Source organism: Rhinatrema bivittatum, chromosome 1, assembly GCF_901001135.1.
Source record: "Rhinatrema bivittatum chromosome 1, aRhiBiv1.1, whole genome shotgun sequence".
NCBI lineage: Eukaryota > Metazoa > Chordata > Amphibia > Gymnophiona > Rhinatrematidae > Rhinatrema > Rhinatrema bivittatum.
In genome coordinates this window covers 758767841-758791646 of record NC_042615.1, presented here as the reverse complement: position 1 = coordinate 758791646, position 23806 = coordinate 758767841, and the positions used below count along the sequence as shown (strand labels likewise).

At 41.8% G+C, this 23806-nt stretch overlaps 1 protein-coding gene across 5 annotated transcripts in view; it reads right to left on the bottom strand.

Annotated features, from left to right (window-relative positions):
* The window catches only part of ADAMTS12 (ADAM metallopeptidase with thrombospondin type 1 motif 12), a 1111988-nt gene that overhangs the window by 379148 nt on the left and 709034 nt on the right, over positions 1-23806 (bottom strand). For all 5 annotated transcript variants that reach the window (XM_029579144.1, XM_029579126.1, XM_029579135.1 and 2 more), the window contains exon 14: positions 2893-3026. In XM_029579144.1, the coding sequence (XP_029435004.1) occupies positions 2893-3026 (134 nt within the window). The remainder of the gene's footprint in view (positions 1-2892; positions 3027-23806) is intronic.

Below are 23806 nucleotides of genomic sequence, written 5' to 3'. Positions count from 1 at the left end.
CCATTTTGATTCCTAGCTCCCGACGTCGCGCGTCCAGGAGATCGCTCCCGGACCCCCGCTGGCCCCCCAGGGACTTTTGGCCAGCTTGGGGGGCCTCCTGACCCCCACAAGACTTGCCAAAAATCCAGCGGGGGTCCGGGAGCGACCTCCTGCACACGGGCCATATTGCCAATCTTCAAAATGGCGCCGGCGCTACCTTTGCCCTCACGATGCCCGTATGACATAGTGAGGGCAAAGATGAGATTTGGGCAATGTTCTCTCAACCTAGCTTGATGGACTCTCTCATCCATCAAGCTAGGTTGAGAGAACATTGCCCAAATCTCATCTTGGAGTGAGTGTCCTCACTCCCAGGGTCTTCAAATGTTCACAAGATACCTGTTCGTATGTCTAACATTGAATGTCAAAGGGGCCCCTAACCCCCTACACTGATACCTAACCCTCACCTCGAGTTACTAGGTGGGCCTCCCATAGGGATACAAATACCTATCTAGGGAGATGACATTATGGCCAGTCTCTCTCTCTCTCTCCCTTCCCCCCCCCCCAGTGGTTATATGTTGGAAATAAAACTGGTCTGGCTGCTATTGCAAAGTCTGATAATGTTATCACAATTTGCAGTAACTTAGCTCTTCACATAGGTAATTAGCACAAATTACAATAAAATGAATATTTGCCTAAACCACACCCCTTTTGCTATCGCATGCGATAGTTACTGCATTTTGATAAATCTAGGTCTGAATTTGTAAGCCACAGGTCTAAGTTGTTGCTTAACAGGATAGAGCCCCACGAATTGCAGGGTGAACTTCATGGATGGCATCTTAAATCATAGATTCCTAGTGCTGAGCCAAACTAGAGTTCTCAGGTGGAGTGGCAGTGCTGGGAGGCATTTTTTATCAGTTTGTTCTTTAGAATATTTTGCTGTTTTATCTAGGAGAATGTGCATCCTTTGCCATAATTCCTGGAATTCCTGCCCCATCAGGTTAGCTGCTGGGCAATTGTCAGGGATGGGAACAGATCTAGGTATATAAGGATGGCACCCAAAGATAATATAAAAGGGTGATGATCCTGTGGAACTGTTCACGTGATTTTTATGGGCAAATTCATCCCATGGAAGGAGGGAGACTAATTAACTTGTTATTGATTCATGTAGGCATGAAGATAAGCCTTGAGACTTTGATTCACCTGCTTGCTTTGTCTGTTGCTCTGGGGGCGATAAGAGGAGGTGAAATCCAATGAAATTCCAAACTTCTTTTCTGCTGACCTATGCAGCCAAGGATCTTTCTAGCTTTTGCTGCCTCTTTAAAATCATCTGATGTCCAGACTGGTAGGGTAAAGCCAGAGGAGATGCTGCTGGAGGTCCACAGTGGACCAGATGTAGTTTCCTTATGGTATAAATTGGGGAAGGGGTGGGGGGAGGTCAGGTTTACAGACTGATTTTCTCCTTGTTGTGCCTTTCCTGATGGTGATTCCTGTATCGAAGGATAGGGTCCCCAGCATGCCAGGCTCCCCTTAAAGTGTTAAGAAACAGGATAGCAGAAGCAGTGGCATCAATATGTCAAGAAATTGAATGAGGCATACTGTGTACAGTTCTGGAGACTGCATCTTCAAAGGGATATAAACAAGTTAGAGTCGGCCCAGGGGATAGCTACTAAAATGATCAGTGGTCTTCATTCTAAAGCATGTAGGGACAGACTTAGGCCTGGATTCATCATTCTTCACAGAATGATGAATCCTGCGAAAACGGGGGGTGGGGGGGGACGGGCCTGCGAAAGCCCGCAGCCTTCGCACCATGGCGGTGCGATTTCGGCGGCCGTGGTGTGCCGGCTGCCAGCTTTCAGACCGAATAGCGCCACCGTGAAAGGTGGTGCTATTCCGTACGCTACTTCCAACGATAACATTAGTAACATTATCGCCGGCAGCGAAACCACCGCCGACTCGGCCCCCTCCCCGCCATGACTCCACCCTCCCCTCCACAACTCCGCCCCAATCTAGTTTGCATGCTATCGCACGCGAAAAGGGCCTTTTCGCGTGCGATAAGCCTTTGGAAAATAACCCCCTTAAAGATCTAAACATGTATACTCTAGAGGAAAGGTAGGATAGAGGAGATATGATAGAGACATTTAAATATCTCAAAGGTTTTCATGGACAGGAGACAGTCCTCTTTCATAAGAAAAGAAGTTCTAGAATGAGGATCATGGGATGAGGGTGAAAGGAGGTACACTCGGGCGTAATCTAAGGAAATATTTCTTTACAGAGATGTATGCAACAGCCTCTCCATGCAGGTGGTGTAGATGAAAACAGTAACTGAATTCAAGAAAGCATGAAATAAATACAGGGGGATCTCTGAGGGAGTAGTAAGGATTGTAAAGCTGAATTAGTGGGTGTGAATGAACAGACTAGATAGGCTATATGGTCTTTTTCTACCATCATGTGTCTATGATTTAACCTGGCCTAGGTATCAAATGCAGTTTGATACCTAGGCTATCCAAAATTTCACTAAAATGTGTTGTATCAGTGGAAACAAATCCAGAGGATCAAGTTCAAGAAATTTGCCCAGTAAACTTCAGGGAAATCTAAAAAATCTGATAAGTTGAGGCCAGACTTATATCCATTGTTTCAAGTTTGATATCAATGTGTGTTATCATTGTTTGTCAAGTTTTACATTTTGTTGGACAAAACTCATATCTTCTATACTCCCTGTAGATGTAATGCACAGGGCATATTGATGGTTTGTTATGCACACATAAATAATAGAAGAAGTAATATCAATGAAGTAGTAAAAAATAGTAAGTAAATCATTCCTAATTTGGTAAAAAGTCAGACCCTGTTAAATAGAAAAGCATGTTTATTAAATTAAACATCCTTAAATTTTAGTGAAGGAAACATACCCAATACCTTACACATGCCATTAATACAGATGTCCCTGCTGTTGTTTCCTTCAAAGCAGGTTGTGCCATCAATAACTGCGTCCAACATTTTCTCTGAAAAACGGCCATCTATGGGTCGGCAGTCTAGCTCACATGGGTTTGCTGAAGGAAAAAGCAAAGACTTTCAGTCAGGCTCTGGGGGAACTCACATCATGCTGACGTTTTTATAGCCGACCACACTAGTTGTGGAAGTAGACCAATGACTGTGACCGTACAAACACAGATACATAGAAGTTATTGGCAGATAAGAACCAATTTGTAAACGCAGTCTGCTCATTTATAGCTGCCTCCTATCCTAGATACTACTCTGTTTCTGTTCACTTCTCTTCCCTGCCACCAGCAACCATTTGGCTCTGTTCCAGGCATATAATGTTTGTTTGTTTGCTTATATATTTTCATGGAAATCACAATGATTTTTTTTTTTAAATAAAATTTCCATTTAGTGAAATAAAAAAAAAAAGTCCTCTTTCATTTCTTTGAAAAACAAAATGACAGAAAAACAAACAACATGTCTTTAGTTTTTGATTTTGTTTTACTCATTCGCCAACCATCAATGCCATCCTTGGCCCCCATCACTCTTGCCTCTGCCACAAAAATTAAAAATTCAAGGTCCTCCCCCAGGCTTGCCCTCTCCAATACCTCTTACCTCATTGTTGGTCTTTACAATCCAAACGGGCAGGAATGATCCTCGGTTGCTCCTGCCTTACTGGATTAGTATTTCAAAATGTCTTCTGCCTCGTTTAGACTTTAAAGATGATGGGGAAAGAGATATCCAAAAGGCAGGAAAAGGCCCCAGGGAATCATCCTTGAATTTTTTTAAATTTTGAGGCAGTTTTTTTTTTTAAAGACAAGTCCCATTTCATTTAGATTTTTTTCATATTATTTATTTAATTTCAAATAAACAAAATAAAATGAAATAAAGCAAACTCAAAAGGGGGAAAAAAAGGGAAAAGAGAATGAAATAAAAACAAATAAGTGCACATTCCTACATTTTATCCATGAGCTTTGCACCAATTTTCAAAGCAAATATATGCATGCACTTTCACTTTGCAACTTGCTGTTGCACTTTCACTTTGCATTGCACGCATGGTGCAATGTAATTTAGAAAAGGGGTGGAGTTTAGGGCGGGATTTCTGGCCAAGTGAGCTGGCTTCACAAGTTGCAAACCCATATCACACAGTTTTAACACAGCTAATAACTACACCTCTTTCATTTGTGTTAAGCTGTGTAATGAGAGAGAGAGAGAACATAAGAACATAAGAAATTGCCATGCTGGTTCAGACCAAGGGTCCATCAAGCCCAGCATCCTGTTTCCAACAGTGGCCAATCCAGGCCATAAGAACCTGGCAAGTACCCAAACACTAAGAAGATCCCATGCCACTGATGCAATTAATAGCAGTGGCTATTCCCTAACTAAACTTGATTAATAGCCGTTAATGGACTTCTTCTCCAAGAACTTATCCAAAACTTTTTTGAACCCAGCTACACTAACTGCACTAACCACATCCTCTGGCAACAAATTCCAGAGCTTTCTTGTGCGAGGAGTGAAAAAGAATTTTCTCCGATTAGTCTTAAATGTGCTACTTGCTAACTTCATGGAATGCCACCTAGTCCTTCTATTATTCGAAAGTGTAAATAACTGATTCACATCTACTCGTTCAAGACCTCTCATGATCTTAAAGACCTCTATCATATCCCCCCTCAGCCGTCTCTTCTCTAAGCTGAAGAGCCCTAACCTCTTCAGCATTTCCTCATAGGGGAGCTGTTCCATCCCCTTTATCATTTTGGTTGCCCTTCTCTGTACCTTCTCCATCACAACTATATCTTTTTTGAGATGCGGCGACCAGAATTGTACACAGTATTCAAGGTGCGGTCTCACCATGGAGCGAATAAAGGCATTATGACATTTTCCATTTTATTAACCATTCCCTTCCTAATAATTCCAAACATTCTGTTTGCTTTTTTGACTGCTGCAGCACACTGAGCTGAAGATTTTAAAGAATTATCCACTATGATGCCTAGATCTCTTTCCTGGGTGGTAGCTCCTAATTTGGAACCTAACATCGTGTAACTACAGCATGGGTTATTTTTCCGTATATGCAACAACTTGCACTTGTCTACATTAAATTTCATCTGCCATTTGGATGCCCAATCATCCAGTCTTGCAAGGTCCTCCTGTAATGTATCACAATCTGCTTGTGTTTTAACTACTCTGAATAATTTTGTATCATCCGCAAATTTGATAACCTCACTCGTCTCTTTCCTTTCCAGATCATTTATATATATATTGAAAAGCACCGGGCCAAGTACAGATCCATGAGGCACTCCACTGTTTACCCTTTTCCACTGAGAAAATTGACCATTTAATCCTACTCTGTGTTTCCTGTCTTTTAACCAGTTTGTAATCCACGAAAGGACATCGCCTCCTATCCCATTACTTTTTAGTTTTCTTAGAAGACTCTCATGAGGGACTTTGTCAAATGCCTTCTGAAAATCCAAATACACTACATCTACCGGTTCACCTTTATCCACATGTTTATTAATCCCTTCAAAAATATGAAGCAGATTTGTTAGGCAAGACGTCCCATGGGTAAATCCATGTTGACTGTGTTCCATTAAACCATGTCTTTCTATATGCTCTATGATTTTGATCTTGAGAATAGTTTCCACTATTTTTCCCAGCACTGAAATCAGGCTCACTGGTCTATAGTTACCCGGATCGTCACTGGAGCCTTTTTTAAATATTGGGGTTACATTGGCCACCCTCCAGTCTTCAGGTACAATGGATGATTTTAATAATAGATCAGAAATTTCATTTTGAATTCCTTCAGTACCCTAGGATGCATACCATCCGGTCCAGGTGATTTGCTACTCTTTAGTTTGTCAATCTGGCCTACTACATCTTCCAGGTTCACAGTGATTTCATTCAGTTCATCTGACTCATCACCCCTGAAAACCATCTCCGGAACTGGTATCTCCCCAACATCCTCATTAGTAAACACGGAAGCAAAGAATTAATTTAGTCTTTCTGCAATGGTCTTATCTTCCCTAAGAGCCCTTTTAACCCCTCGATCATCTAATGGTCCAACCGACTCCCTCACAGGTTTCATGCTTTGGATATATTTAAAAAAAGTTTTTAATTATGAGTTTTTGCCTCTATGGCCAACTTCATTTCAAATTCTCTCTTCGCCTGTCTTATCAATGTTTTACACTTAACTTGACAATGCTTATGCTTTATCCTATTTTCTTCAGATGGATCCTTCTTCCAATTTTTGAAGGATTTTTTTTTGGCTAAAATAGCCTCTTTCACCTCACCTTTTAACCATGATGGTAATTGTTTTGCCTTCCTTCCACCTTTCTTAATGTGTGGAATACATATGGACTGCACTATAAAGCCTAGTAGTTAGGTATTTATACCTCTATATGAGGCCCACCTAGTTACTCGAGGTGAGGTTTAGGTATTAGTGTAGGGGTTAGGGGCCACTTTGACAAGCAGTGTGCTACGTACGAACAGAACAGTGCACTCTTGTGTCGATTTGATGTCTTTCGGAGTGAGGAAACTCACCCAAAGATGAGCTTTGTACAATGTTCCTAAACATCAAGCTAGGTTGAGAGAACATTGTACAAATCTCATCTTTGGGTGAGTTTCCTCACTCCGACGGCAGGCGCAAATGGTAAGACAAAGGTCAAGGGGGGTTAGAGTAGGGCTAGGGGTGGAAAGGTTAGGGGAAGGGGTGGGAAGGTCAGGATAGGGGGGAGGGAACAAGGGAAGGCAGCGCACGCAAGGTGCACAATTGTGCATCTCCTTGCATGTGCCGACCCCCCTGATTTTATAACTTGTGCGCGCAAGTTATAAAATTGTGCATACATGTGCGTGCGCTGGGTATTGCGCGCACATGTAAGCCCACGCGCACCCTTTTAAAATCTATCCCTATGTGTATACTTTAGAGATTTAGAGGTGTGAGTACACACTATTTATGTGTCTATGTGTCAATTTTAAGCACATAACTCTTAAAATCCACCCTGATGAATTTGTGAACTTACCAGGTATGAAATAAAAAATAAGGTAGTGTGTCCCTTTCTAATTTCCAGTTGTTAATACAGCCTTTCTTCATGACCTGCTTCCCAAATGTTATTGGAAAAGAATGTCTGTTAATAAAAGTTCTCTAATGTAGGGTCTTCCACTCTTTCAGTCACTCTCTCCATAAAACTATTTGTTTCTCTGGTGAAGATTCCACATGCTCACGTCAAAGGAATCCTCCTTTAATTTATTCCTTTTTTTATGCCTTTTTACAGTCAATTGCTTATCCAATATGCTTTTGCCAATTTATGTTCACAGGTGCCAAATCCATGTTAAAATAGCAACAAAAATTGTCTTCCTCCCTGGTATCAGTGTTTCTCTATCAAATTATATGCTTTGAAAGGGACACATTTTCTTCAGAGATATCCTGTGATTAGCTGTTACTGTAATTTGATTAATGTTCCCTCAGTTCAGTGTGTTTCATAACAGTTTATTCCACTTTTGACCACAGTTATGTCTCATTAATTTATTAACTAATTCTGCTCCTTACCTTTACAGGAAACTATTTTCAATTAAGATTTAAAAAAAAAAAAAAATCACTCATACTTCAACTTCACACATCTTTCAGCAGAGAATTTCCCTTTCTAAGGACAAATTTAGCCACTTTCCTGAAGAGCAGGTATCTTTAGGATCCTTTTCCCTTGAAACCTCAGTTATCTCTCTCAGCTGTAACAATTGTAAAATTCCAATCCTGTTCAGGTATCACTTACTGCAGATGATGACAGCACAAAAGGATTCCATTTTAAAGTTTCAGTTAACGCTTGTAAAGGTCCCTATAAATTCTCCTAGTACCAGAGCTGGGACCAGCTTTTCCTGTGCCCCAGGCAAATATTTGGAATTGCACCCCTCACCCTACCCCTCATTTTGCCGCACACGCACACACTTTTTGAGTTTGCTTTAGATGTGGACAATGTGGTTTATTATGTATTTCATATGATACAGTGAGCCTATAATACCATATAACCAGTATAATGTAGCAGTAATGAGTTAATTTTATAAGGTGGAAGAGGCCAGTGATGTCATTCAGAGAAACAGCCAGGCACAAAGAAACCCTATGCCAACTGGAGATTGACTTGAGGAGATCTGAGAGGACCTAGCAAACCCTCTCCCTTGAAAATAATTCAGGTCATTTCAAATAGGTAGCTGAGAGCCTCTGGCATCTGTGTTGGCTCTTACTCCTCTTGACACAGCTGACATCATGTCCCAGGCCCTCCCATCCCAGGCCACATACAGAGAACAGTAAAGGAGGGGGGAGACTGATGTAGACAGAACAGAGCAAAGAAAAATGGCTCTACTCCTTAATCCAGTCCAGCAGCATGACCTTTCACTAGATAGCAACCTAGCTGGGAATTTGTTTGTGACTAGTAAAGGTAACTGTTACACGCCCCGTCCGCGCCTGGCCCACGCACAGACCTGCTCACCTCGCTAGCTCCTCTGCAGGTCACGGGTCGGTCTCCCAAGCGGCAGGCGCAAGCTTCTCCAGGCCTCGGCGTCTTGCGGCGGCAGTCGCTGGGCCTTCCACTGCACACCAGGCCTCACGCCGGAGTTCGGCGTCTCCAGTGGCGTTGGTCATGCCCCCTACGTGCGTGCGCGGACCGTCCGGCCTCTTGTAGGGCCAGGGGCGGGTCCTAGCTCTGCGGTGTGCCCTGATTGAATGTTCAATATAAGGAAGTTCCTGCCTGCACTTCCTTGCCTTGGCAATCAGGTCGGCACTGCATGTGTACTAGTTTGCCTCCGTGTTCCAGTTTTGTTCCAGCGTCCTTCTGTTCCAGCGTCTGTCTGTCCTGTCTCCCCAGGAAGTACCCTCGGACTGTCTCTCTGGTACTGACCTCAGCCTGCTCCTTGACCATTCTGTCTGCTGCCTGGATCCTGACCTCTGCCTGCCATGTCACCTCTGCCTCATTGACTACTCCTTGGACTGATCCTCGGATTCTGACTTCGGCTGCCATTGACCACATCTCCTGATTCTGACTCTGTCCCTTGCCTTGTCATCACCTACACTGTTCTGGTCTTCCTTGTTCCACCAGATCTACAGCCTCGAATCCGATCATGCTCCCTTGCTGTCCGTGGGCACGCCTCTCTACTATCTCTCCAAGAGACCCTGCGAGGCCCACCTAAGTCCAAGCGGCCCGAGTCCATACGGGCTCCACCCGGGGGGACCTTGGGCTTCCAGTGGTGAAGCTCATCCTAGCCTCTGTCTCCTCCTGTGCTCCGCCACCTGGGGGCAGGTGCTTCCTAGTCCCTACCAGGGAGCCGTTCTCCACTGCTCCAGGACAAGGGTCCACCTCCAAGTGCAACAGTAACTTTGTCGGAAGGTGTATTAACTCTATAATTTACCAGGAATTTGCTTGTGAATGTAAAGTTATTCTGCTGAGAGGAAGGTAGGGTATCAACTAATTCCTTCACTATTAAGAGGTAAATGGTGGAGCCCACCCATCCCAGAGGTTTTTGTCTTTATATAGATAGCCTCCCGGGGGGGGTGGAGGTTAGACACTTCATTAATCAGGATTGAGATAATTAAGTTAATTGGGTAATAAAGGTTTGAAAATAATATTAAATGCAACCAAATCTCTCTAAATCATTATGTTTAAAACAGCTTCCAGAATAGCTTATATAAAAATATTATTATGGAGACAGAAGTCCAGCAGCAAGGTAGAGGTTATTCATTTTTTTTTGCATTGAGTGCAACATGTACAATTATAACTGAAATGGTGAGAGGTTGTATATATGCGCCAAATGCAAAGAATCTCTGGTCATCACCAAATGCGAATGGGCCCTCGAGACCAGAATTATAGATCTGGAAGAGCTTAGGGAGCTAAAGAAGGTCATTGAAGACTACAGGAACATTGTAGAATAGTCCCACCTCCACTTTGGTAACCCTAGGGCAGCTTAGTGTAGGTCATGGCATAAGAGAGTATCAGTCTAATATAGCAGGAAGTGATCCAATGGATTTGCGAGTTATTTATTATCCTCTCATGCCAAGGCAAATTTAAGACAGGCGAGGTCATTTGCAATTATATTATCAGGACCATAGAGAGTTGGGTAGCTGATGGTCAGTAGGATCACATGGTCACTTGTCTACCTGGTGTGAGGATAGGAAATCCATCATGATACCTAGACAGAATTATGGAAAGTGCTAGGGAGGAGTATGCCGTTGTGGTACGTTAGCTCCAATGACATAGGGGAGTATTGCAGAGAGGTTCTTACGAAGGAAATTGAAATCCAAAACTTCAAGTGTAGCATTCTTCAAAATGCTACCTGTTCCACAAAGGTAGACAAAGCTTTGCAGTCTGAATGTATGAATGAGACATCGGTGCAGGGAGGATGGATTTAGATTGATTTATTTTTAATAAATTGGCCATCAGCTCAAAGCAATATACAATCTAACAATTATCTCAGTACTAAAGAACATTCTGGAGAACTCAGAGCCTATTCTTTGGTGATGGCTTTCCTTAAATCAGGATGTAATCAGGTTGCTGGCACTAAAATAAAAAAATGGAGTCTATAGATGTTGTGAGTTTGGGTGAATGCACGATCCTGAGTTATGGGTGCCATCTCCCTCAATTTCATAATAATGAATTCCCCCAAATTTTTACTAAAGTCAGAATTTAAACAGGGGATATTTCACTTTCCAACTTATTTTAGTGGATTTTTGCAACATGGAATGTCCACAAGATTGGGTAAAAAGGAGAAAAAGACTGCGGTTCTCTGACAATGGCTGCCACTAAAGAAAACCTGATGCTGCGTGTGCTGGATGAAGCAGTGATAACTGAACTGACTATAGCGGTCGTGGCAGCCTTTAATGGACAATTTGACACCATCTCCCTTAAAATTGTTGATGTTAAGAGCATGATTGGAGACTTTGGTACACGACTGGAGGTATTGAAGGGTCGGGTGAGAGTGGTAGCAGAAGACATGATGGTTGTGATGATTAAAATTCATGCTCTTGAAAACGTAATCACAAATCAAGAAGAAAAGATTGACAATCTAGAAAATAAGTTGAGGCCAAATAACCTCAGATTTGTAGATCTTACGGAGGCTATATCAGATCAACAACTGCTAGAAACATGGCTCCCAGTAGAACTGGGCCTACCTGACCTCTGAAGTAAATAGAAAATAGTCTTGGGAATAAAATACCAGGAAGAGAAGATGGGAAGATTAGGGGGGGGGGGGGGGGGGGGGGGGGAAGATAGGTATGGAAATTTGAGATGTAGGGACAGAGGGAGGTGATAATTTATGGAAATTGGGGAGGCAAAGTGAAAAGCCTATCAAAATATACACTAGAAAACAAGAGAAAACCATGGAAAGGAAGACAAGAGGGAGGGACTATGGGGGGGGGGGGAGGATTTATACTTTTAATTATCAGATTTTGTTACTATATATGTGTTTATTTCTCACTCTGTAAACCGGGGACTGTTTCTCAAAATAGGACGCAGCAGATCCCTGGAGAGATTTGTAACTTTATATTTGCTGCAATATGAAAGGGATGATTGGGATGGTGACCCAAATTAAATGTACATCATGGAATGTAGTGGGTTTAGGTAGCACACTTAAATAAGCTGGTGTAATTTAATTTTTGTACAGGAAACACACATGCTTGAAACTAAGCACAAAATATTAAAGAAGTGATAGATAATGCGAGTTTTCTCTGCTCATGGTACATCTAAGAGATGAGAGGTAGCTCTGCTGTTGCATATGGAAAAATTGATTGTAGATCGAGAAGGTATGTTTATATTGCTACATGGAATGCTTTTAGGTAAACCTACTATTCTTTCCTCCACACATCAAAGGGTTTTCTTGTCATCTCCACTGTCAAAATGATATGCCTGGCCCAATCCCATGAATGAATGTTGACCATCATGGGCTTTCAGTTGTGGAATGAGCTTCCTGCCTTTCTCAAGGCAGAGAAGCACCTACTACACTTCAGGAAACTTCTGAAAAACTACCTGTTCCAATCTGCATTTCCAGCCTAGTCGCTGCAATATGTGGGGATGTGATATTCCAAGTTAAACGAAAGGCTTTCAAGTATTTTTTATTATGTTTTGCTTTTGTTCTGTTGGTTTTCTTTGAATTATTTTAAATAGAATTGTTTTATTTATATATCCATTATATATGTTTATTGTAATTTGCTGAGCACTGTGGATCAGCTGGCTATAAATTTAAGAAATAAATAAATACCCCCCAGTCGATATGAACACTTTTTGGAGGTAATTTTCAAAGGAATTACGCGAGCAAATGTAATATACTTTTGTAGCAATTTTCAAAAGCCATTTACTTGCATAAAGTGCACTTATGTGAGTAAATCCGATGGACAATTTAATGGCATATATTGTAGCAATTTTCAAAAGCCCACTTACTCGACTAAAGTGCATTTACATGTGTAAAACCCAATTTTAAGCATGGAAATGCTTTATAAAATCAGGCCCTTTATTTGTTAAGATAATTTACATATTTAAAGGCGATTTTAAAAGCCCTATGTGCACCAAAGCCAGGAGATATGCGTGTGTCTTGGGCCAGCGTGCATCACATGGATTTTAAAAAGTGTGCAGGTATGCATATATCTTCTGGTGTGTGCACAAATCAATAATTTTAAAAAGGGGGCAGGGCATTGGCATGATCTGGACGGAGCATGGGTGGGGCATGGGCATTCCAGGAAGTTACTTTGAAATGTGCGCGTGAATATTTATGTGCACAAGCACGTGCCGGGGTCCCCTACTGCATAACTTTACTTCTGCTTTGGACGGCATGTAAGTATTACAATTAAAAAAAAAATAGGCAAATCAAAAGGGTTTTAAGGGTTGGGGTTAAAAGGGCAAAAGGGAGGTTAAATAATAGGGGGGTTAGGAAATCTGATCCATTAGCTGGGTGAACTGGGAAAAAGGGCTATTGCCAGGGCGCGCATATCTCATAAAATCCCCCCACTTAAGACGGTAGAGCCGGGATTTGCATGCACATGTCCATATAAAATTGTGCACACATGTGTACATACAGCCAATTTTATATCATATGTGCATATACACATGCATGTTATGAAATAGCCTCATCTCTCTGCGCGAGCTGGTATACGCGTTCACATGTATGCCTGCATGGCTGTTTGAAAGTTATCATTCCAGTGTCTTTAGGCCCAATTCCAATCATAGGTGGAGACTTGAATTGCGTAGCTGACCTTATTTTGGACTGATGTTCATAGTCAAAATTTAAAGGGTTTGGGAAAAAAGAAGAGAGTACAATATTTTGTGAAACTTTGATGGTAGATATCTGGAGCACATTAAACCCAGGTATAAAAGACCATACTCATATACTAGAGCGCTTGCTTCAAAATTAAGAATAGATTATCTGCTAATTTCTGAAAAACTATGGGGCCGATGCAATAAAAAGAGCCCGGTGATGCACGTAAAGCCCTGGATGCATGTAAGTCCCGGGGCTTACGAAAAGGGGCAGGAAGGGGGTGGGCTGTGGGTGGGGTGGGGCGTTCCTGGGGCGGGGTCAGGCTCCCAGCACAGCGGCCATATTTGCGCACGCAACTTACTTCAGGGCTGAAGTTTGGAGATAAAAAAAAAAAGAAAAAAGAAAAGGTAGGGGGGAAAGGGTGGGGGAGGTAGGGGAAGGGAAGGTGGGGTGGGGGGTTAGGGAAGTTCCCTCCGAGGCCATTCCGATTTCGGAGCGGCCTGGGAGGTAATGGGGGAAGGCTGCACAGCTCGGCTTGCACAAGGTGCATAATTGTGCACCCCCTTGCTGTGCCGACCCTGGATTTTATAACTTGCGTGCCTGCGCGCGCAAGTTATAAAATCGGGTGTACATGTGCGCAACCTTTTAAAATCTACCCCTTAATTGATGAGCAATGCTTTTCAGTGATGATTCCTTTTCCATGCCAAGTCCTGTGAGGTTTTCAAGTTTTGTTAATTTATTTTGTTTATTTGAATTTTTTAAATTGTAATATGTTTTTGAACTATGTTGTACATTGCTTAGGAAAATTGTATCAGTTAAGTGATTAATAAATAAGTTTAAATAAATAAATTGATGGTTTTGAGGATATGAATGGTAATTATTGTACAACCTCAAAAAATATTTGTAAGATTTTTCATCAATTCTATCAAACTTTATATACTTCAGATGTGGACAACACTGACCTAAGAAAGTGTTTTATGGTGGTCACAATAGGCTTACCCCGATTGATTTCTGAGGTATTATTTATTTGTTTAGATGTTTATATTCTGCTTTTTGCACTTTTCGGCACTTCAAAGCAGATTACATTCAGGTATTACACAAATTAAACTTACCCATAACCACCTAGAAAGTATTCAGTGTGATTCAGGAGCTTCCAAATCTTAAGTCTCTCGGACCAGATGGTCTTGATACAAACTTTTTTAAGTCTCTAGGAAAACATTTTTTACAACCTTTGAAAGCATTATTTAAGTGCATGATTGGCCAAGGACATATGCCTGAAACTAGGAAAAATGTAATTACAGTTACACAGAAGCAGGGAAGGATTTGACTGACCCAGCCTCAATCAGGCCTATATCATTGCTAAACAAAAATATAAAAATATACGCAGGGACAGTAACTTTCAAAGGGGTGAGCGGGCACATATTGACATGAGCATCAGCATGCAGCCAGGGATGCGGCAATGTTATAACATATATGCACATACACAATGTATGTTATAAAATAACCTGGGTGCAAATGTGTGCGCCCAGTTTAGCAAATATGCATGCACAGCCGCATAAAGTCTGGTATGAGCCACGCAAATGGGGGAATTTTATAACAGGCATGCGTTCATGCCATGACCAGTTTCACCTGTTCATCCACCAGTTCTCCCAGTCTATAGCTAGGTCCTCCAACCCCCCCCCCCCCCAGTTACTCCAGACCCCTCAAGGATTCCTGGTTTTTTTAAACTTACATCTCCTCTAAGGCAGAAGTAAAGTTACGCGTCACTGAATCTGAAGGTGTGACCAGGCGTGTAAGTACTTGTGTGCACTTCTCTTGGCCCCTTCCCCGGAACGCCCATGCCCCACCTATACCTTGCCTATACCACTCTCACCTTTTCTCCGATATGAGATGTGCACGCATCAGCACATACTTGCATATTCCCCCCACTACACAAAATTGGGTGGACATGCAAATGTCCTACATGTGCACATCTACCGATTTTGACGAATGCCCAGTTTTTAAAATTCACTTCTAAGATAATAGCCACATGACTTAAATTTGTGATGCCTAAATATCACCAGAACAGACTGGTAGTGGTAATATCTATGCGAGACGATCGGAAGTTAATGTAAGAAAACTACTACTGGCAATAGACACAGGGGCGGATTGTGGGAAAATAGTGGTGGCCCGGGGGATTTTTCTCCATACTGGCCCATGGGTACCCAATTACATATACAATATAATTTACATATATAATTTACATATAATTCACATATATATGTACACACCCCTATATTTCGGCATGGTCCTCCCATATCAACACAGTACTATTTGCCAACACTCAAAGAATAACACCTAAGAAAAAGAATACCACGAATATTACACCAGAATCTAAAATATCAATACACCTCCTATCAGGAAAACAGAACAGGCCAAGCTACTACACAGATCCCTACAGAGAAACCACATGCTAAAAGAATGCTTCATCTCAGTCTGCATGCAGAACACAAACTCTCACCAAATACAGAATACAAAATGAAGGAGCACAAATGACAAAAACTGAAATGGAAACTCCAAGAAGCCAGACTCCGTGTATTAACAATAGAAAAATAGAACCACCATTCCTCATAAAACAAATAAAATCAAGAAACATAAAGCATCAGTTATAATAGTAAAACCATTTTAAAAGAATATTTTAAAACTAATGATAAATACAATTTCTATTAATTAAAATCATATACATTTTTTACAATGTCCCAAACACTAATAAAATATTTCAAAACAGCACATATATCAAATAACATTCAATAATTAAAACTAATAAGGATTTTAAAAAGCCCTTGCTGTCCCCTTCTGTGGGAGCTCTTTATTTCCAGTCACCCTGATATTGTCGAGGATTAGGAGGTTATCCTCTCTCTCTCACACATACTCACATGTCCATTCTCTCTCACACATACACTGTCACATACATACACATTCATGCTCTTATACCCACCATAACCTCTCGCTCTCACTGACACTGACACTGGCACACTCTCAGGCTCTAAGACACTCTCTCCCCCTCCACCCCCCCCCCCCCATACACACACAAACTCTTACTCCCTTGGATTTTCTCATACACACTCATGCTCTCACACTCACACACTGACCCCCAGGCAGGCTCCCATTCATTTTCACACCACTCCCTCCCCATCCCCCAGGCATGCACCCATTCATTCTCACACACAGACCCCTAGGCATTCACACACATACACCCCCAGACAGAGTCCCATTCATACACATGCACACACTAAAGGCAGATCCCCCTCTCTTTCTTTTGCCAGCAACCTCAGAACCTCTCTCATTCCTCTGCTGCCACTGTCACTGCTGCCGCATGGCTATTGGGGAGGCGCCGATTGCTGCTACAGACACTGAAGCCCATTCTGCTGCCTCCTCTATGCAGGCCCCGTGGGCTTCCACTTTCTCCATGCTGATCTCGTACAATGTGAGATCCGCATAGAGAACGTGCTATTCTTGCACATTCCCAAAGATTACATGTGCCAATCACTAAAAAGTAATTTATTTATTTTTTAACCTTTGCTGTCTGATCTTAGTTTTCTAATCGGTTGGTCACAGGCTTTTTTTCCCCACCTTCCCTTTCTTATTTTTTTGCCATTTCCTTTTATATTGTCTTTTTTTCTATTTCTTTTCTCTCCATCTTCCCTCAAACACACAGTCAGGTTCTCATTCTCACATGCATTTCTCTCTCTCTCTCACACACACACACACACACACACACAGGCTCTCACTGTCACATGCTGTCTCTCATACAATCATTCATACACACAGTCTGTCACTGGCACATGCTGTCTGACTCACACACACAGGCTCTCTCTTACTCCCACATGCTGTCTTGTTCAAGCACTGGCTCTCACTGTCACATGCTCTCTCTCATACAATCATTCATACACACAGTCTCTCACTGGCACATGCTGTCTCTCTCACACACACAGGCTCTCTCTCACTCCAACATGCTGTCTTGCTCAAGCACAGGCTCTCACTGTCACATGCGCTCTCTCATACAATCATTCATACACACAGGCTCTCACTGTCACATGCTCTCTCATACAATCATTCATACACACAGGCTCTCACTGTCACATGCTGTCTCTCATACAATCATTCATACAGGCTCTCACTGTCACATGCTCTCTCTCATACAATCATTCATACACACAGGCTCTCACTATCACATGCTGTCTCTCTCACACACACAGAGGCTCTCACATGCTGTCTCTGCAAACATTCAGATCCTCACTCCCACACACATTCTCTCAACTCATCTCATACACACACACACCCTCTACAGACCCTCAGCCTCTCTTTCACCTCTGTGCTTCCTCTTTGCGGGTCACCGCAGGATGGGCTCTGCAGCAGCCCTGATCTTCTCGGGCCACAGCGGCCTTGCTACTGGGCCTCGTCCTCTTCTCGGGCCGCGGCGGCCCTGTTACCGGGCCTCTTCCTCTTCTCAGCCCGAAAGCGCTGCTCCTCTTCTGCACGCGCTGATGCTCCTCCTCCTTCCTGCCCACGTGGCTCCGGCAATGTTTACTTCCGGGGCCGCACAGGCAGGAAGGAGGAGGAGCATCAGCGCGTTTAAATGCGATCTTTTTCTTCGTGAGTCTCACCACGGCCCTGCCGATCTGCCTGCTATATACGTGTCGCTGCTCAGCGGCCGCATGAGTCTCCTTGCGCCCGGGAGCAGTGGCTCCCCCTCGGGAAACCACAGCTCGCGGCGCCCCTAATACTTTGGTTGGAAATTTTATAATACAAAAAAAAATAAAAATCACGTGACAGGACTGACCGGCCCACCGGAAGAAGCCCAATCCCCCGATAGGTCAATCCACCCCTATAGACAAATATCTGCTGTTCAAGATGCGCTGGTGGTCAGTTTTGATACAGAGAAGGCATTTGATTGATGTCTTGGAATTTCCTGCAATATATTTTACCTAAATTTGGGTTCTTTGGACTTATATTAAATTCTATAAAAAAAAGCTATATTCTAGTTCAGAGGCATATGCGTGTGTTAATAGCACCTGCTCTGAAACTTTTACTCTCTATAGAGGAACCAGGCAAGGTTACCCATTATCTTCACTGTTATTCATATTCTGCCAGATTTTAAAAGGGCTACGCACGTAAAAAATGAGGGTTACAAGCATAGCCGGGGCCTTGCGCGTGCTGCAAGCATTTTAGAATGGGCCCGGCCATGTGTGTAACCCCTGCTTCGCGCCAAATTGCTGGGCCCTGCAAAAGGGGCATGCTTGGGGGAGGGGGCATGGTCTGGGCGGGGACGGGAGGGATGGGGCAGCAGGTGGCCCGGGATGGTGCTATTAGCCGTCATCCGGGGGAAGCGCATGCCGGCTGGATATTACTTCTGCTTCCAGGGAGCAGTAAGTATTAAAATAAAAAAATCAGGGATAGGTAGGTTTAGGTAAGGGGTCAGGGAGGAGAGGTTAGGGATAAGAAAGTTCCCTCCCAGTCCGCTCCTTAATTGGAGCGGACTGGGAGGGAACTGGGGGAAGCCCGATTGTGTCGCCAAGCATATTTTGCTAAAATCCACCCTTGCGCGAGTCGCGAGCCGCTCGCATATGCGTGCGCGGATTTTAAAATCCAGCGCATTTGTGCGTGGTCAGCGGATTTTATAAAATCGGTGCATCCATGTCCGCGCATGAGGAACCACATGCAGGTCTTATAATCGACCCCATTGTCCCTGGAACCTCTTATAATACAAATCAAGCAAGATAAGGGAATGCATGGCATTAAATTGGTAAACTTACATTAAAACCTACATTATTTGCTGATAATATTCTTATGATCCTCTCTAAAGCTCGTGAATTTCTAATTACAGTTTTAAACATGATAGCAGACTATGGTAGTTTTTCTGGTCTGAAATTAAACCTTAGTAAATCTGAAGCTTTGGATATTTCAAGTCAGTTAAGTTATGTATGGAAATCATTTCCTTTAAAATGTGGTGATGTGACGCTTAAATACTTAGGAACAGTAGTTCATCGGAACTCTAGAGAGTGGTACATGTGTTGCATCCCACCTATTATATAAGAATCTAAATGCAAACTTCAATTTTGGATGTAATTTCATGTATCACGCTCCAGGAGGATTGCACTGGTTAAAATGTTATTCCCAAACCTCTTATATACCATGCAAATGATACCTCCAATATTGAATAAAAAGGATCTGAAGTTGATATATAAATTCAGTTTGCATTTTATTTAGGAAGCCCAAAAGGTGAGCACGGCTTTGAACATATTAATGACTCCAATGAAGAGGGTAGTATAGGATTCCCCAATCTTAGATATTACAATAGGGCTTGTAATATGCTTTCCATAAGAGTCCGGATAATGGAAAAGAATAAGTTCTCGGTATGTAATCTGGAACAACGATTTGTATCCCTAATCAATTTGAAAGTGATCTTACATCTTAAGAGAGAAAATTTACTTATACGATTAACTAAATCTCTAATTATAAAATCTGCTAGATGCACTTAGAAATTTATATGGAAAATGATGAACCTAAATCCCTCATTTGAACCTGGTAATATATATTCAGTGTTCAAGAGACTAGGCACACAGAGCGTTAAACTAACACAAAACTTTATTGATCTCAGAACAGGGTACATACAAACATTTGGATATTGTGTGACACATTCACACTTGCATGAACGTGTAAAACTACCATGTCTTAGATGTAGCAAGCAAGTGTATTATTCTGAGCCTTTTTAGAGATTAATGCATGATTGGAAAAAGGGATATATTTCAATATCTCTTCTTTACACACTTCTACAGTCCGATAATATCAAACAGTGAAACTGCTTGCAGACTTTTAGAGTAAAGATTTACAAGTGAATTTGCTAAGGATTATATCAGGGAGGATAACTTTCATAGCGGCGCATGGGTGCACATGTACACATGTATGCCGGCTTGTGCTATTGGACATGGCCATTTTATAACATACGTAAGTATATGAGCGCATGATATAAAATAGGTTGTACACGCGCATATGTCTGTGCAACTTTATATGTACGCGCACATGTGCACGCAAATGCCGACTCTACCGCATGAGGGGATTTTGGTAGATACGTGCACCAATGCAATTACCAGTTTTCCCAGTCCGTTCCCAGTTTGTCCAGTTAAAGGATAGGACTTCCTAACCCCTCTAGTTAATAAGCCTCCCTTTCACCTTTTTAACCCCAACCCTTAAAACCTCACTAACTAGCCTCTTTTTTTTTTTATTAGTTTCACATCATCCATAGCAGAAGTAAAGTTATGCGCCCAGGGACCCCGGTGTGCATAAATACTTATGCACTGGTTTCATTCATATTTCCTGAATTGTCCATCCCCTGCCCAGACCACACCCTCGTCCCACCCCTTTTTTGAAAAAAAAAAATGTGTGCGTGAATCAGGAGATACACATGTACTCGTGTGCTTTTCAAGTCCGCACGGTGCACGCCAGCCCAACTTCTTTTGGCTTTGGCGCACACAGAGCTTTTTAATTCACCTTTATGAATGTAATGTTCTGGCAATTAAAATAATGGAGAGCATAGCACTGGGAGAACTGCATTTTAAAGTGTTAAACAGAATAATTTTCTGCCATTTAAAGTGTTCAGGGCTAACATAGCACCATCCGAAAATTGTTTAAAATGTCTCCTTTCGGCAGCTTCTCATTGTCTATGGGAATGCCCTAGGATCCAATCATTCTGGCAAGATATTCTGCATTTCCTAATGGTTACCACTAAGGAAGAGGTTTCCTGGACAGTGCCTTTCTGTATCTTAGGTCACTTAGCGAAGTCTACATATATCAGTAAAGGTCAGAAATACTTGTTGGCTTAATGGTCCGTTTTCAACGACTTACGTGAAGCAAAACCGGGAGATATGTGAATGACTTGGACCTGCGCGTGCCGCACGGATTTTAAAAGCCCCGCAGCCACAAGCATATCTCCCAGTACACACATAAAAACTTGTTTCTGGAAAAGGGGTGGGGTGTAGTTGCGGTCTGGGCAAGTGTGGGTGGGATATGGGCAGCCCAGGACTGCATCATGAAGTCAGTGCATAAGTAGTTACGTGCAGAAGCATGCGAGGGGTCCCCTACCACGTAACTTTACTTTTGCTACGGTTGGCATGTAAGTAGTGTAACAAAAGAAACGAGGCTAGTCAGTGGGGTTTTAAAGCTCGGGGCTAATAGGGTAAAAGGGAGGCAAGTTAAATGGGGAGTTTAGGAAGTCCTCTCCTTTAATGGGGTGAACTGGGAGTGAACTGGGAAAAAGGCCTAATTAGTCGCCGTGTATACTTACTAAAATTTCCCCACTTACACGCTTGAGATGGCATTTATGCACACATGCACACGTCAATATAAAATAGTGCACACAGTCGATTTTATAATATGTTCACATATATGTGCATATAAGCACGCATGTTATAAAATCAGCACGTGCATGTGCTGGCAAATGCGAGCATATGTGCGCACGCAGGCTGGTCTTAAAGTTTACTAGTTCTAAGTGCTGATTAATTGCAAAGAAATGTATTTTAAACAAATGTCTAGATATTGAAGGTTCTGTTTTCTCTTTATGGAAAACCAGCATGCTGGAAATATTATTGCTTAAACGCAAATCAACTGCACAACTTTCTTCTAAGGAATATCTTTGATTTCAAGTCATTTGGTGCTCTTTTTTATTCAGTTATCTGTAGAAATATGACAAAATTATGGTAAGGGTAAAGGATCCTTTACTGTTTCATCTTTTTATTATATATTTGCAGATATGATTACAACTCTTAAATTATCCTATAAGAGATTACTGTTCAGTATTGTGTTGACACTGTGGGTGGAGTAGGGGGAGAGGGGAAGAAAATGGAAAACTATTATTGTGCTTCTACTATAGTTAATAAGAAGAATTTAGTTTTGAAGGATTAGGCTCCTATAACTTTTCTGTATTATTGCTTTTGTTTGAGAGTTTTCTCTTATTTATTTATTTATTTATTTATTTATTTATTTATTTAATAACTTTTATATACCGGCATTAGTAGGAGACATCATGCCGGTTCACATGACAACAAAAGAGTGGAAAATACATTATAACAGGGCGGTGGGGGAGGAATAACAGCAACAGAGGAAGGCAAGAAGATATAGGTTAGAAAACTGATTAACAGTAACTAAATAAAAAATTCAACAAGTAATAAATTAGAAATGTACTGAGCGGATAACAGCACTAGCAGAAGATTTACTGATTTCTCTGTATTGATGAAGTTAATATAGAGATTTTTAAAAAAACCAAACCAAACAAACAAAAGAGTGCAGCTTTTAAACTAAATTGTGGGGGAAAAGCTGACAGTTACTCGGAAAATTGCAGTTCAGATTTTGGTGCCTATAGGTGTTATAGATCCATTAGAAATAATAGGTTTCCGTGAATCAGTGGATGTGAGGCATTTAAATAAAGTACTAGAATTCAGGACAAATTCTGGGTTATCTGAAGAAAAAATTACAGAGAGAAGACAAGGTATAATCATGAAAAATGGACATGCTGAACTGACTTTATATCAATGTAAGAAGCCCAAAAAAGAAAATTGATGAGTTGGAGTGTAAGGTGATGAGTGAGAATATAGACTTAATAGGCACGATGGAAAGTACAAGACGGCAGATCAACCAGGGGTGGGGTAGCCTTCTATGTCAGTTATGGTATACACTGAAGAAAGGTTAAATTTCAAAAAGATACAGGCCAAAGTCTTGAATACTTATGGATAAAAATTCCAACAAAAGTTCAATAGTGGGACTATGCTACCATTTCCAGACCAGATAGTGGAAATATATGAGGAAATACATGCAAAGATCAAGCAGGCCAGCAAAGTTAGGGACAAAATAATAATGAAGGCCTTTTACCTCACCATTGATTGGGGGAATATCACTCCAGATCACGCATGGGAAGTGAGCTTTCTATATATGAACCTTACACAGGGAGTAACAGTGGTGGAACCATTGGGCAACAGTGACCATAACAAGATCAAATTGATATAATATTGGAGTAAATGTCTGGGAGAAAGCTGCAGAGGTTTGCCTGAATTTGAAGAAGGTTGATTATGAAGGAATGAGGAAGCTGATTAGTAAGAAACTAAAGAGATTCAAGAGAAGGCTTCAACATGTTTGCAAGGCATGGGATAGTTTTAAAAATCAAACAAAAAATAAAGGAATAATGAGACCCACCACTACAAATACCAAAATCACAAACAGGGTCATTCATTAAAATGCATTATGGCATTATTGCACACCATAACGCATGCAATAATAATGCTAGTGCATGGTGCAATGCAAATTTTGGGAAGAGGCGGGATTAGGGAGGAATTTGGGTGGGATTTATGAAAATGAGGGGCAATATCACACCGTGTGATAGCATAACATCACATGGTTTTAACACTGGAAATAACTATACCTTTTTTCCTGGCGTTAAGTTGTGCAATATGCGTAACACAATTCGCAATAAATTTTTCAAATTGCATTTTGATCATTTCTGGGCTTGAGAGGGGGAAGGGGAGTGAGAGAGAGAGCGCACCTCTGTGGAGGCCCCCACAGTGTGCAATTATTTATATGCCTATAGGAGAACCATCTAATAGCT